Genomic DNA, 13,354 nt, shown 5'->3' with positions numbered 1-13,354 from the left:
TGATGAGCCCTATCTGCCCAAAGCGACTGGTTTTAAGGTGACAGTAACCTGCCTTTGTCCCTTCACCTGTCAGTAGAAATGGTTCCACCGGGCTTAGTAGCTAAGCCACAGGTGAAGGCCAGGAGCTGGACTTGGTTGTCAGAAGCTATTTGAGATGCACACCTTTTGGAACATTTAATAGGTAGTGGGAGCCATAACAACCTTAAGGAACCAGTGCACAGATGGATATGAAATAATTACAGGTAAGTAGGATTATTATAGATGGACATGATTGCCAGCTAAAACATAAATTGGTAAGTTACTGTAACATGTGTAAAACGCAGGTGGAATGCAGCAGGCCAGGCAGCGTCTATAGGAAGAAGCAGTGTCAACGTTTCAGGCCAAGACCCTTTGTCAGTCCTGATGAAGGGTCTCGGCCCGAAACGTTGACAGTGCTTCTTCCTATAGATGCTGCCTGGCTTGCTGCGTTCCACCGGCATTTTGTGTGTGTTGCTTGAATTTCCAGCATCTGCAGATTTCCTCGTGTGTACATGTGTAAAATGTTGCTTTCCATACTCTCCATACAGATAACTTCATCACATCAGTTCAAAAAACAATAACAGAATGCAGAATAAAGTGTTACATTTACAGAGAGAGTGCAGTGCAGGTAAACAGTAAAATGCAAGATCATAACGAGGTAGATGGTGATGTTAAGAGTCCATCTTATCAAACAATGGGACTGTTCAGTAGTCCTATGAACAGCGGGGTCGATGCTGTCCTTAAGCCCGGTGGTAATTTTTTTTTCAGTTTACTGGCTTATAATCCTTTTAGGTTCAAGCAGGAGAGATTTATTTGGAGCTTGGCATCACGTTCAGAGACCTAGTGGGCTGAAGGTCAGTGCTGTTGGGTGTTTTGTGGACGTGACATGGATTCAGACAGAATTACATTGCATACTTGAGTGGGTAGATGGGCCATTCCTGTTTACATTCCTTGCTCTTGCACCACCATGTATAAACCCAAAGGCCGAAGCTCTTGCACATATTTTCTGTGAGCAAGCGTGGATTCATCCCACTGGCTGTTGTGCGCAGGTTGGCAGGAACACCCTGCGGCCTGAGCTGATTAACCTCTTGTCCTTTGCTTCCACAGTCTGACGAGGAGACGCAGGAGAGGAGCATAGAGCTGGAGAAATTACTGAAGAATCACGCAGAGTGGATCTGGTACTGGTCCAGCCGACCAGAAAACGTACCCCCAAAGTGAGTTGCTGTTCCGTTCTCTTGCGACTCTGTGCTACTGATGTGGTTACTGACTAACATGAGGGTCATGAGTTCAACTTGTCTATAACAGGAGAATTAAATAAATCCGGTTCCTGACAGAGCTGGCATTTGGAGTAGCGTCATATAGCATGGAAGCAGGACCTTTGGCCCATCTGGCCTATGCTGACCAAGGTTCCCATCTAAATTTATCCCATTTGCCTGTGTTTGGCCCATGGCCCTCTACATCGTTCCTATCCATGTAGCTTTTAAATGCCTTTCATGTACCTGCCTCAACTACTACCCCGGCAGCTCGTTCTGCTCACCCTCTGCATGAAAAACCTGGCCCCAGATTCTAAACATTAGCTGTATTTGTCACATCGCATCAAAACATAGAGTGAAATGCGTTGTTTGTGCCGAAGACCAACACATGCTGATGATTGTGCTTAGAATGGCTGCAAGAATCGCCATGCTCCTGGCACCAATAGGGGATACCCACCAGTTACTAGCCCTCACCTGGTGCGGGCTTTTTGGGCCAGAATGGCCTGTTACTGTGCTAGCTCTCTAAATAAAATAAGCAAATAAAATACCCTTACCCTTTTCCTTTATACTCACTTTACTGTGTCTATTTGTGATGGTTAAAGTTCAATATTTCCATTTAATATCAGAGAAATGTATACAATGTACATACTTAAATTCCTTTTCTTCAGTCATCCATGAAAACACAAGTGAACCCCAAAGAATGAATGACAATTAAAATATTAGAACCCCAAAGGCCCCCCACTCCCCCTCCCATGCACAGGCAGCTGCAGAACAACAACCCTCCCCTATCTCCACCCACTTCCTCAAAAAAGCATCAGCACCGTTTGCCCACCAAGCATGCAAAAGCAAGGCCCCCAATGCAGACCATGATCCTCAGTACAACTAAAACTAATCATTCACCCGATAATTTGACATGCCACTGTCTCTCCCTCTCCCCCTCCCCCCTCCTCCCCCTCCCCTCTCCCCCTCTCCTCCCCTTCCTCTCTCCCCCTCTCCTCCCCTTCCTCTCTCCCCCTCTCCTCTCCCTCTCTCCTCCCCTCTCCCCCTCTCCTCCCCTCCCCCTCTCTTCCCCTCCCCTCTCCCCCTCTCTTCCCCTCCCCTCTCCCCCTCTCTTCCCCTCCCCTCTCCCCCTCTCTTCCCCTCCCCTCTCCCCCTCTCCTCCCCTCCCCTCTCCCCCTCTCCTCCCCTCCCCTCTCCCCCTCTTCCTCCCCTCCCCTCTCCCTCTCTCCTCCCCTTCTCTCTCCCCCCCTCTCCTCCCCTCTTCCCCCTCTCTTCCCCTCATTCCCTCTCTCCGTAATAAAGGGAAAGAGAGGAGTTTCATTTCACAGCAAGAGCAAGGCATAACAAAACAACTCGCTGATTTATGGTGTTAAAAGTCAGCCGCTCCTCTTTTTTCTCGAGTTCTGTGACTCGAGAGTCGGCAACAATCTCTCACCAACCAATGAGAGAGAAAGAGAATAATCTGTTCTCTCCCGCAACGCTTCAGTTGGCAACAGCTGGCTTAGAATCAGCCCATCCCTGGGGCCATGAAACCTCAAAACCCTGAAGGCACTCTCATCTTTGAGCCGAGTCGTTGGTATATTGAAAAGCAGCTGCTCGTGAGAGCCTGAGAGCGGGTCCCACCACCGCAAAGAGACGAAGTCTGAGTGTAACTCTAGTGGGTCTTCAACAGAACACTATGAAAGGGAAAAGAGAGACATCAAGGGTAGAAATTAAGCTGTTTTTGTAGATGAATGTGAAGGAGTCGCAATTTATTACCATCGTGACTCCGACTCTGCCTGTTATTAAGGGTGCAGGTAAGATTGACAGATTTGTTAGTGTGGGTAAGGAGTTTGAGTTATAATAAGAGACTGGATAGGCTAGGACTGTTTTCTCTGGATCCCGTGAGCTTGTAGGGAACAAGAAACTTCACAAATTTAAGAAAAAGAGTGGATAATTTTGAAAAGTAAGTTAGCCGTGCCACACCCTGTGTATAAAATTTCAAAATCTGTATGCAGGCCAAAATTTATTGGTGATCTAAGTTCCCAAATAAATAATCTTTACAAATCGTTGTTTAATTGCATGGATATGACAAATGGATTTTTTTTCTTGACCCTCCTAGGGAATTCTTGTTTAAACATCCAAAATACTCATCAGGACTGAGTGTCCGAAAGACGAGTGTGATGAAGAAAGGACGGTTCTTTGGTTCTGAGCTCGTTGTGTTCCTCATCCCCTCACTTCTGTTAACTCACCTGCTAATGCTGGGTGTAGGGTAAGTGTTTGATTCTCTTTGAGGCTGACTTACTGAACATTTTGCCAGAACATTTTCTTGGAATTGGTCTGTACCAAAATGCATAGTTAAGAGGAGGTCCGTGAGAAGGATCCGTGGAATGAAAGGGTTAATGTATGAGGTGTGGTTGATGGCTCTGAAGTTGTACTTGCTGGAGTTTAGAAGAATGAGGGGGATACCATTGAAACCTATCAGATATTGAAAGGCCCAGACAGAGTGGATGTGGAGAGGATATTTTCAATAGTGAAGGAGTCTAGGATGAGAGGCCACAGCTTTAGAATAGAAGGACATCCCTTTAGAACAGAGATGAGAATGAATTTCTTTAGCCAGGGGGTGAGGGATCAGATGGATGTGGAGGACAAGTCATTGGGTATATTTAAAGCAGATATATATGTTCTTGATTAGTAAGGATGTCAAAAATTACAGGGAGAAGGCAGGAGAATGGAGTTCCGAGGGATAAACGATCAGCCATGATAGAATGGCGAAGCAGACGATATGGGCCAAATGGACGAATTCTGTTCCCAAGTCTTATGTGCACCAAATATTTTTTGTCTGTCATATCAAGTCACTGAGAGACTACAAGAAATTAAATGACTGACATGCTCTGAGATAATTTTGTTTAGAGATGCAACGCGGTAACAGGCCCCCCCCCCACCCCTGTCCCAATGAGCCCTTGCCGCTCAATTAGAGCCACGTGACCAAGTAATCTTCTGACTTGCGCATCTTTGAAATGTGGGAGGGAAACAGAGCATCCAGAGGGACCCACACGGTCACAGAGAGAACATACAAACTCTTTACAGAGAATGTTGGGAATTGAAGAAGTGAATTGAACCTTAATTGCAGGCATTGTAAAGCACTGTGCTAAACACTCTCATGTTGCCCCCCCCCCCCCCCCAACCCGCCCACCGAAGATCAGAATCAGGTTGAATATCACTGGCATATGTTGTAAAATTGGTTGTTTTCTGGCAGCAGTACAGGGCAATATATAATAATAAATAAACTATAAAATACAATAAGTATGTATAAAAAATTTAAATAATTAGTGCAAAAAGAGATTTCAAAAATAGTAGACGCCCATTTAGAAGTTTGATGGCAGAGGGAAAGAAGCTGTTCCTGAAATGGTGAGTGTGTGCCTTCAGGTTCCTGTACTTCCTCTCTGATGGTAACAATGAGAAGAGGGCATGTCCTGGGTGATGGGGGTCCTTAATGATGGATGCCACCTTTTGAAGATGTCCTAGATGCTAGAGGGGAGATGATTTATCATGCTCCAGTAAATAGGCACAACTGCACACAGACTCTGCAGCTGCCACTGAGATTCTTTCTTTGATGGTATCTCTCTTTTTTTCTCCCCCTCTTCAGAATCTACATTGGCAGGAGACTGGCAGCTTCCTCTTCAAGTAGCCTGTAAATAACCCGCTGTGAAGAAATGATCAAACTTGAGGACCAGCTGAGGTTGATACTAGTTCCTGTACTCGCTATTCACGTAGACAGACCTAGCCAGCACCTGGGAAAGTTAAAAAGACTGAGATATTTCTATTGTTCCTCCGCGCTAATCTGTTCCTCTTCTCGGACTTCTTTTTGCCCTTCTGCAGCTATGTAGATGCAATCCCAGCCACCTAGCGGTGGGCAGCTTTGCTCAGTAGGTTTGATGTGTTGGAAAACTTGCTGCCCTTTGAGCAGCTCTCCACTGTGCTCAGGGCCTGTCCATGCAAAAGTGACCACACTGCGGTGACAAATGCACACCGACACGTTCCGTGTGTGCTTGCACGTCTATTTGTGCTCATCTGTGTGTGCACGCCAGCTTCACCCAGACCCGACGGCTTGACGTTTTCTCAGGCCCTGTTAAGTAAGGTTTGTGGACCAAAGGTGGGATCTTTAATTGCACAACACTGTCAGGTGAGAAGCTATAGAGAACTACAGCACAGAAACTGGCCCTTCGACCCATTTAGTCCATGTTAAATTATTATTCTGATGAGTTAAACCCTCTTCCAGTAGGTTTCAAGGATCCTGCAGTATTATTTTCAAGGAGACCCAGAGTGGAGATCTTCTCTGGCCTCATCAATCCAAGCCAACCTAATGGGTGGTTCTTGCAGTATTGTTTGTGGGAGCTTGCTGTGTGTAGTTTGGTTGCTGTGTTTACATTGCAACAGTAGTGACAGATGCCCAACACTCATTTGCTTTAGTGTATTGAGGTGTCTTTGAAAACAATAGGAATGACTCCGTTCTTCTATTCCTGCAGCTGCGGTCTTGCCCACTTTGTCTTGCTGGGAACTAAGACCATTTTACCAAAACTTTACCACAACAACATTGTTTTGGCCCATCCACTCTCTTCCAGCTCAGAGAGTGATCCCGTACCTCAAATAATTTTCCCTGTAAACTGTTCCTCCCACATTCCAATTAACTCCGCATCTCAGCGAAGGGCAAACCTACCAAGGTGCATGTCTTTGGGGTGTGGGGGGAAACCCACATGATCACAGAGAGTACCATAAGAACAACAGAAGCAGAATCGAACCATTCAGACCAACGATTCTGCTTCGCTGTTCTAACATGGCTGATTTCTTATCTCTCTCATCCCCATTCTACCTTTGATGCCCTTACCAATCAAGAACCTGTCAACCTCTCCTTTAAATATACCCAATAACTTGGCCTCTGCAGCCGTCTGTGGCAATGAATTCCACAGATTCACCATTCTCTGGCTGAAGAAATTCCTCCTCATCTCTGATCTAAAGAATGCCCTTGCATTCTGAGGCTGTGCCCGCTGGTCCTAGACTACCCCACTACCTCCTCTCCATTACAACTTTGTCTAGGCCTTTCAAAATTCATAGATTTCAGTGAAATCTCTTCCCCGCCCCTCTTTTATGCAGTCATGTCCTCAGGTCACCCTCGGGCAAGGTGTAGCACCTGCTTAGCAGCCCCCCCGCCCCCCACCGATCAGGGTCACGTGAAGAAGTCATGGGAGCAGGTGGTGGATAGTCATCTTGTGCACATCACAAGTCCTCGATATGTGACCACTGACACCAGGCAGACAATCTCTGAGGAGTATTGATAATGGCTGGGGTCACCCGTCTTGTAAAGACACTGCCCATTCTTCGGAAGGCAATGGCACTTCTGTCGAACAATTACGGTCATAGACCATGATTGCCCACGTCATGTGACACGGCACATAATGATGATGATCTCTGTGTTAGTCGTGCAGTAACGTAGGAGAAAATCAGTCTTAACTCTGCTCTCACCTTGTCTTATTCGCAGTGTTCGTTTTGAAATAATGTTCCAAGTCCACTGTTCCTCCCTGACTTTCTGTTAGCTTGTCTATGAAAGGCCCAAACGTTTCCCAGCCAGACTTTAAAGAGTTTATCAGTCTGAAATCCAGTGATCAGTCACAGGTCCCGCTGTGAACTCTTCACTCCTTCCTGTGAGAAGCTTGATCCATGTAATGTTGGACAGAAATCTAGAAAGTTCTTGCTCAACTTGTACACAATGAGCAAAAGCTTTTACGGAGCAAGGAAGACCTTGAGCAACACACTCCTGTTATTTGCCCCTAAGCATTTTCAGTTGATAAGGCACTCACTGTTATCGTGTACTACGAGTCCTGATTTTTGTAGTTGTTCATAACTGGAATTCACTTTGAACTTTGAACCTTAGGTTTTGATTAGGCCCTCACTGTTGCCCTGTATTATGAGTCCTCTTTGTATAGTTGGTAATGACTGGAATTTATATATTTGCAATTAGAAGATCAGTAACTATGCTTCATCCTTCTTAGAACCCATGTGAAAGACAAATAAATGATCAATTTCCTGGATATGTTGTTTCTCAGTTGAATGCATCTTGAGCAGCTTGTTCCTGAGTTTAATCTGTTCTCTGGGGGGAGGAAGGGGATGTTTGATCACTTTTTGCCTTTTGGTTGATGCATGCTTGTGCCTGGCTCTCCTGACCAATGCAGAGCATTTCCTACGGTCTGTTCTGGTTGACCTTCAGGGGTCGATCCTGACCTTTGATATTGTCCTGGGACTCGCTGAGATGGCAACAAACACGGGTGAGGACTCGCCAATGATGCCCGACTCATCCTCGTGGTCTGCTGGTCTCACATGTAACCCATCTTGATTACAACGCGAAAGACGTGAGTTGATGTGGTTTTGGATTAGGAAAAGCAGATCAGGGTTGCTCATAGTCTCAAAGCCCATAGAAACAGATCCTTTGGATGCTAATTCCATTTTATGCTCACCACATTCCCATCCAATTTGCACAGACTACTCACCTAAGCACTGTCATTTACAGTGGTCTGTTAACCTACTGACCTGCATGTCATTGGGGTGTGGTAGAAACCTGCTCAGTTCCTCCAGCATTTTGTGAGTAAAAATAAAACCAACCCTGAAGATGTAAAATATAAAAGCAGAAAATGCTGGAAGTAGGCTGCGTCTGCGGCCTGATATGGCCTAGTGCTTCAGTTGATCCAGCCTCGGGTCTTTCCGTGCTCTTGGGCCTGGGCTCTACCTCAACTAAAAAGTGGTGACTAATTTTCTTCGTTTTGTTTGCTACCGGAAAGTAGTCACTGTGCATCAGCACTGTGCAAACCTGCATGCCATACAGAGTATCTCTCTGGTGCTTTCTGCCCCCTCTCCGCTCCCTTCCCCTTTTCCTGACCATGATTCCTCTCTCCCTGGCCCCTTCCCGCTCTCGGTCCACAATAGAGATCCATAATAGAATGAGGTTTATCATCACTCACATACAGCTTTCTTTCTGCAGCAGTACAGCGTGATACATAAAGTTACTACAGAACTGTGCAGAAGTCTTAGGCACCCTGGCTATATGTGTTGTTTGTTTCAGTGACCAACATGTTCTGAGGATGTGCTTGGGGCAGCCCACAAGTGTTGTCAGGCTTCCGGCACCGACGTAGCATGTCCGCAACTCACCGACCCTAACCCCTAAGCCTTTGAAATGCGGGAGCAAACCGTAGCACCCGGAGGAGACCCGTGCTGACACAGTGAGAACAGACAAACTCCTTGCAGATTGCGGTGGGTATTAAATTGTAACCACTTAATGCTGTACAGCATTAAGCTCCCGCTGTTACCTTGCCACTACTTCATTGCACAATTGTGATGAAATGATCTGCATGGAAGACTAACTATGTTTTTCACTGTATCTTTGTACATGTGGCAACAACAGAACAATTATGAGAGGCATAGATAGGGTGGATAGTCAGCACCTGTTTCCCAGGGCAACAATAGCAAACACCAGAGGGCATATGTACAAAAGTAAGGGAGGGAAGGTTGGGGGAGACATCAAGGGTAAGTTTTTTACACAGAAGGTTGTGAGTGCCTGGAATGACTTGCCAGGGATGGTGGTGGAGGCTAAAACATTAGGGGTATTTAAGAGTCTCTTGGACAGGCACATGGATGAAAGAAAAATGGAAGGTTATGGGGTAGTGTGGGTTTAGTACTTTTTTTTTAAGGATTATATGGGTCGGCACAACATGGAGGGCTGAAGGGCCTGTACTGTGCTGTAGGTTTCTATGGGTCTTCGGTAATTTCCAGTTTACCAGAGCAACAGACACAAAATGCTGGGTGAATCCAGTAGGCTCAAGTGACATCTATGGAGAGGAATGAACAGATGACATTTTGGGCCAAGACCCTTCATCAGGACTGGAAAGGAAGGGGGGAAAGAAGCCAAAGTAAGAAGGTGTGGGGAGGGGAAGGAGTACAAGCTGGCAAGTACTAGGTGAAACCAGGCGAGGGGGATGCAGTGAGAAGCTGTGAGGTGATCTATTTATTGTGTTTCATATTGTGTTCTTGATGCTTATTGTGCTTTTATGTTCTCTACACTCGTACTAAAGAATGACAATCCACAATCTTGATAGGTGGAAAGGGTAAAGAGCTGAAGAAGGAGGAATCTGATTGGAGAGGAGAGTGGACCATAGGAGAAAGGGAAGGAGGAGGGGCAGCTGAGGGAGATTATAGTTAGGCAAGGGGAAAAGGAGAGCCGGAATGGGAAATAGAGAGGAGGGGAGGGGGAGCAATTACCAGAAGTTCATGCTGTCAGGTTGGAGTCTACCCAGATGGATTATGAGGTGTTGCTCCACCGACCTGAGAGTGGCCTCATTGTGGCAGTAGATTACCATTAGGTTACGCTGCTGTGCCACCTGTATTTCAATACGAGTGTTTCTGTTTGCAGCGATAAAGAACCTTGTTGCCTGTCAAATGGTCGCGCTTCACCCACTGCTGACATATCACCAGTGCAACCTGCATTGAGATTTCAACAGCTCCAAACACGTCTCCCCACCACGTGCCCATGATGCCCCGTGTGGCCTAAGTGCAGAAAAAGATGCTGTGACAGTTATATCATAGTTAACAAAAAAGAGGCATTTATTTATTCAAAAGGAACAATCTTTGTCATTGTTTAGGCATAATCTGAATAGGGGACAATAAATTGGTGATCAGAAGGGGAATGATTCATGCTCTGGTTCCTTTTCCAGCTGACGTCATCCGGTCCCCTTGCTCGTACTCCGAGTCTCTGGCAGTGGGTGACAAAGCTCCTCCTGTCAGCTGGGTGGGGGCTGCATCACTCGCTTGTTCTTTGGTGGCGGAGGGGGCGGTGGGGTCTTGTGGGATTTGGCGAGGTCGGGGGTTGGAGGACAAGCAGCCTGGACAAAAGGAGAGAGAAAGCAGAATTTCAAGTGACTTACTGTCTCAAACTCGCACGGACGAAGGTGGACGGTACAATAAAAACTGGGGAAAATGGTAAGTGTTGAACTCCTTCACTTTGTCTGCCATGGGTCTCAGTGGACAGCCATGTTAATTCTCCTTCCCTTCCCCTCACCATCATCTCTCCTTGGCCTACTCCACCAGCAAGCTGATTCTAAGCACAAATTCTAGGAACATCACCCCATATTCTGCACGGTCAGGTTCCAACCTGACGGCATGAGCACTGAATTCACAAACTGCTGGTCACAACCCCCCACCCCCACCCGTCCCTTCTCTCTCCTCCATTACCCCATCTCTCGCCTCCCCAACCCTCATGTCTAACATCAGAGGGCTTGCATTTCAGTGGAGAGGGAGTAATTACAATGGAGATGCAAGGGGCACATGTTCTACAGGGGGAGAGTAGTGAGGGCCTGGATTGTGCTGCCTGGGATGGTGGTAGCACAGGGCTTTCCAACCTTTTTTATGCCACGGGCCAATACTATCAAGCACAGGGGTCTGTGGACCTCAGGCTGGCAACCCCTTTGGTAAAGGAACTTGGATTTGCACATAAATATGCGGAAAATGGAAGGATCTGGACATTGTGTAGGCAGAAGGGAATAGTTTAGTTAGCCATTTGATTACTAACTGGCTCAGCACAACACTGTGGGCCAAAGGGCCTATTCCTGTACTGTTGTGTGTTCTATGTTCAAAGTCTTCTACATCTGCCCACCAGGCACACACTCCTTCCTATTTGTTCACCTCCCCACCTCACTCCCTCTGTTCTGTGTTCCACCATTGTCTCCAATCAGATTCCATCAGCTTCAGCCCTTTGTCACTTCCACCTGTTATGTCCCAGCCTCTGGCTTTAGAAAGATTAAAGGCCTAAACGGGGTGTCTGAACACAGTATTTTTCCCCAGGGAAAGTGGATCAATAACTAGAGGGTATATGTTTAAGTGGGACCTGAGGCGCAACTTCCTAACCAAATGGTGGTAGGTATAGGGAACAGAGCAGACTTGATGGGCCAAATGGCCTTATTCTGTTCAAATGTCTATGGTAATAAGCTATCAGAGGAAATGATTGAGGCAGGCACATTAACAATATTTAAAAGACAGTTGGACAGGTACTTGGCCTGGAAAGGTTTTGACAGATATGGGCCAAAGGTGGGCAAATTGGGTTGGCTCAGACAGAAATAATAGTTAATTTCTGAACATAGAATATTAAAGCACAGTACAGTCCCTTTGGCCCACAAAGTCATGCTGAGCTTTTGATGTACTCTGAGATCAATCTAACCCTCCCCTTCCACATAATTCTTTTTTTTTAAATCATCCAATGCCTTTTATAAATGACCCGAATCTATCTGCTTTTACCATCACCCTTGGCATTGCGTCCCACACACTTGCCATTCTCTGTATTTAAAAAACTTACTTTTGATATCTCCCCCTACACTTCGCTTCAATCACCTAAAGTTATGCCCCCCCCACACCCCCAGTTTAACAGCATTTCCATCCTGGGAACAAGGTCTTGATCTATGTCGCTTATCACGTTGTACGCCTCTCATTCTCCTTCACTCCAAAGAGAAAGCCCTCTCTTGGCCAGCTATCCCCATAAGCTGTCCAGGCAGCATCTCCTCTGCATGCTCTCTAAGACTTTGAGAGTTGATGACGTGGGTTACAGGTTACAGTGGAACAGAGAGATCTAGGAATAACAGTGCATAGTTCCCTGAAGGTGGAGTCTCATGTAGATAGGGTGGTGAAGAAGGCTTTTGGAACGCTGGCCTTTATAAATCAAAGCATTGAGTACAGAAGTTGGGATGTAATGTTAAAATTGTACAAGGCATTGGTAAGGCCAAATTTGGAGTATTGTGTACAGTTCTGGTCACCGAATTATAGGAAAGATATCAATAAATTAGAGAGAGTGCAGAGACGATTTACTAGGATGTTACCTGGGTTTCAGCACTTGAGTTACAGAGAAAGGTTGAACAAGTTAGGTCTCTATTCATTGGAGCGTAGAAGGTTGAGGGGGGATTTGATCGAGGTTTTTAAAATTTTGAGAGGGATAGATAGAGTTGACGTGAATAGGCTGTTTCCATTGAGAGTAGGGGAGATTCAAACGAGAGGACATGATTTGAGAGTTAGGGGGCAGAAGTTTAAGGGAAACATGAGGGGGTATTTCTTTACTCAGAGAGTGATAGCTGTGTGGAATGAGCTTCCTGTAGAAGTAGTAGAGGCCAGTTCAGTTGTGTCATTTAAGGTAAAATTGGATAGGTATATGGACAGGAAAGGAGTGGAGGGTTATGGGCTGAGTGCGGGTAGGTGAGACTAGGTGAGATTAAGAGTTCGGCACGGACTAGGAGGGCCGAGATGGCCTGTTTCCGTGCTGTGATTGTTATATGGTTATAAGTGGGGGAATGAAATAGCTATGATTCACAGTATGGACCTGATGGGCTGAATGGACTCATCCTATTTGTGACCCAAACCATCAGCAAAGTGGCAGACCTTAAATACCCTCTTAAAAGCCTTAAGGACATTGGGGAAGTAGAAGAAATAAATAGTGACCTTGCTAGTGAATAGATGAAAAGCAGCTACAGTACTATGCAAATGTGTTAGGCACATATATATAGCTAGGGTGTCTAAGACTTTTGCACAGCACTGTAAATTATATCTTTCTAGTTTCCAAATAACTCTTAATACTATTGAGCTAATACAAAACTAAGTACTCAACCACATTACTATTTTAACCATTACACAGTACTGTGCAAAAGCTTTGGGCACCCTAGCTGTACATATGAGACCTTTGTACAGTTCTGTACTGTTGCATCATTTTGGACTCGTAAAGCCTGTCAGCCAATGTCCCACCTGGACATTTTCAACTGCGTAAGAGCAGCGGTTCCGAACCTTTTTAACACTATGGACCAATACCATTAAGCAAGGGGGCTGCAGACCCCAGTTTGGGAACCCCTGAATAAGAGGATAACAACTGAGCTAGAAGCGGAATGAGACATGTTCAACAGAAGAATTCAAATCAAAAGATGAGCTTTTTACTTGATATGGAAGTTCAAATCAGGAGCAGGATTCGGCCAGTCCCTTGGAGTCTGTTCTGGCTTCCAATGGCATCACGGCCAACCTGACTGTCACCT

At 45.9% G+C, this 13,354-nt stretch overlaps 2 protein-coding genes across 3 annotated transcripts in view; one reads left to right on the top strand and one right to left on the bottom strand.

Moving 5' to 3' along the window:
* Positions 1 to 7,339, top strand: part of LOC132391941 (BCL2/adenovirus E1B 19 kDa protein-interacting protein 3-like) — a 51,289-nt gene extending 43,950 nt beyond the window's left edge. For both annotated transcript variants that reach the window (XM_059965746.1, XM_059965745.1), the window contains exons 4-6: positions 1,126 to 1,232; positions 3,373 to 3,522; positions 4,900 to 7,339. In XM_059965746.1, the coding sequence (XP_059821729.1) occupies positions 1,126 to 1,232; positions 3,373 to 3,522; positions 4,900 to 4,948 (306 nt within the window). In that variant the 3' untranslated portion in view covers positions 4,949 to 7,339. The remainder of the gene's footprint in view (positions 1 to 1,125; positions 1,233 to 3,372; positions 3,523 to 4,899) is intronic.
* A 116-nt stretch (positions 7,340 to 7,455) lies between these two features.
* Positions 7,456 to 13,354, bottom strand: part of LOC132391940 (dedicator of cytokinesis protein 2-like) — a 1,209,929-nt gene continuing 1,204,030 nt past the window's right edge. The window contains exon 52 of the mRNA XM_059965744.1: positions 7,456 to 10,177. Within this exon, the coding sequence (XP_059821727.1) occupies positions 10,076 to 10,177 (102 nt within the window). The 3' untranslated portion in view covers positions 7,456 to 10,075. The remainder of the gene's footprint in view (positions 10,178 to 13,354) is intronic.

The sequence above is a fragment of the Hypanus sabinus genome, chromosome 3 (genome assembly GCF_030144855.1).
Source record: "Hypanus sabinus isolate sHypSab1 chromosome 3, sHypSab1.hap1, whole genome shotgun sequence".
In the NCBI taxonomy this organism is placed as follows: domain Eukaryota; kingdom Metazoa; phylum Chordata; class Chondrichthyes; order Myliobatiformes; family Dasyatidae; genus Hypanus; species Hypanus sabinus.
This window is presented reverse-complemented; position numbering and strand designations above follow the sequence as displayed.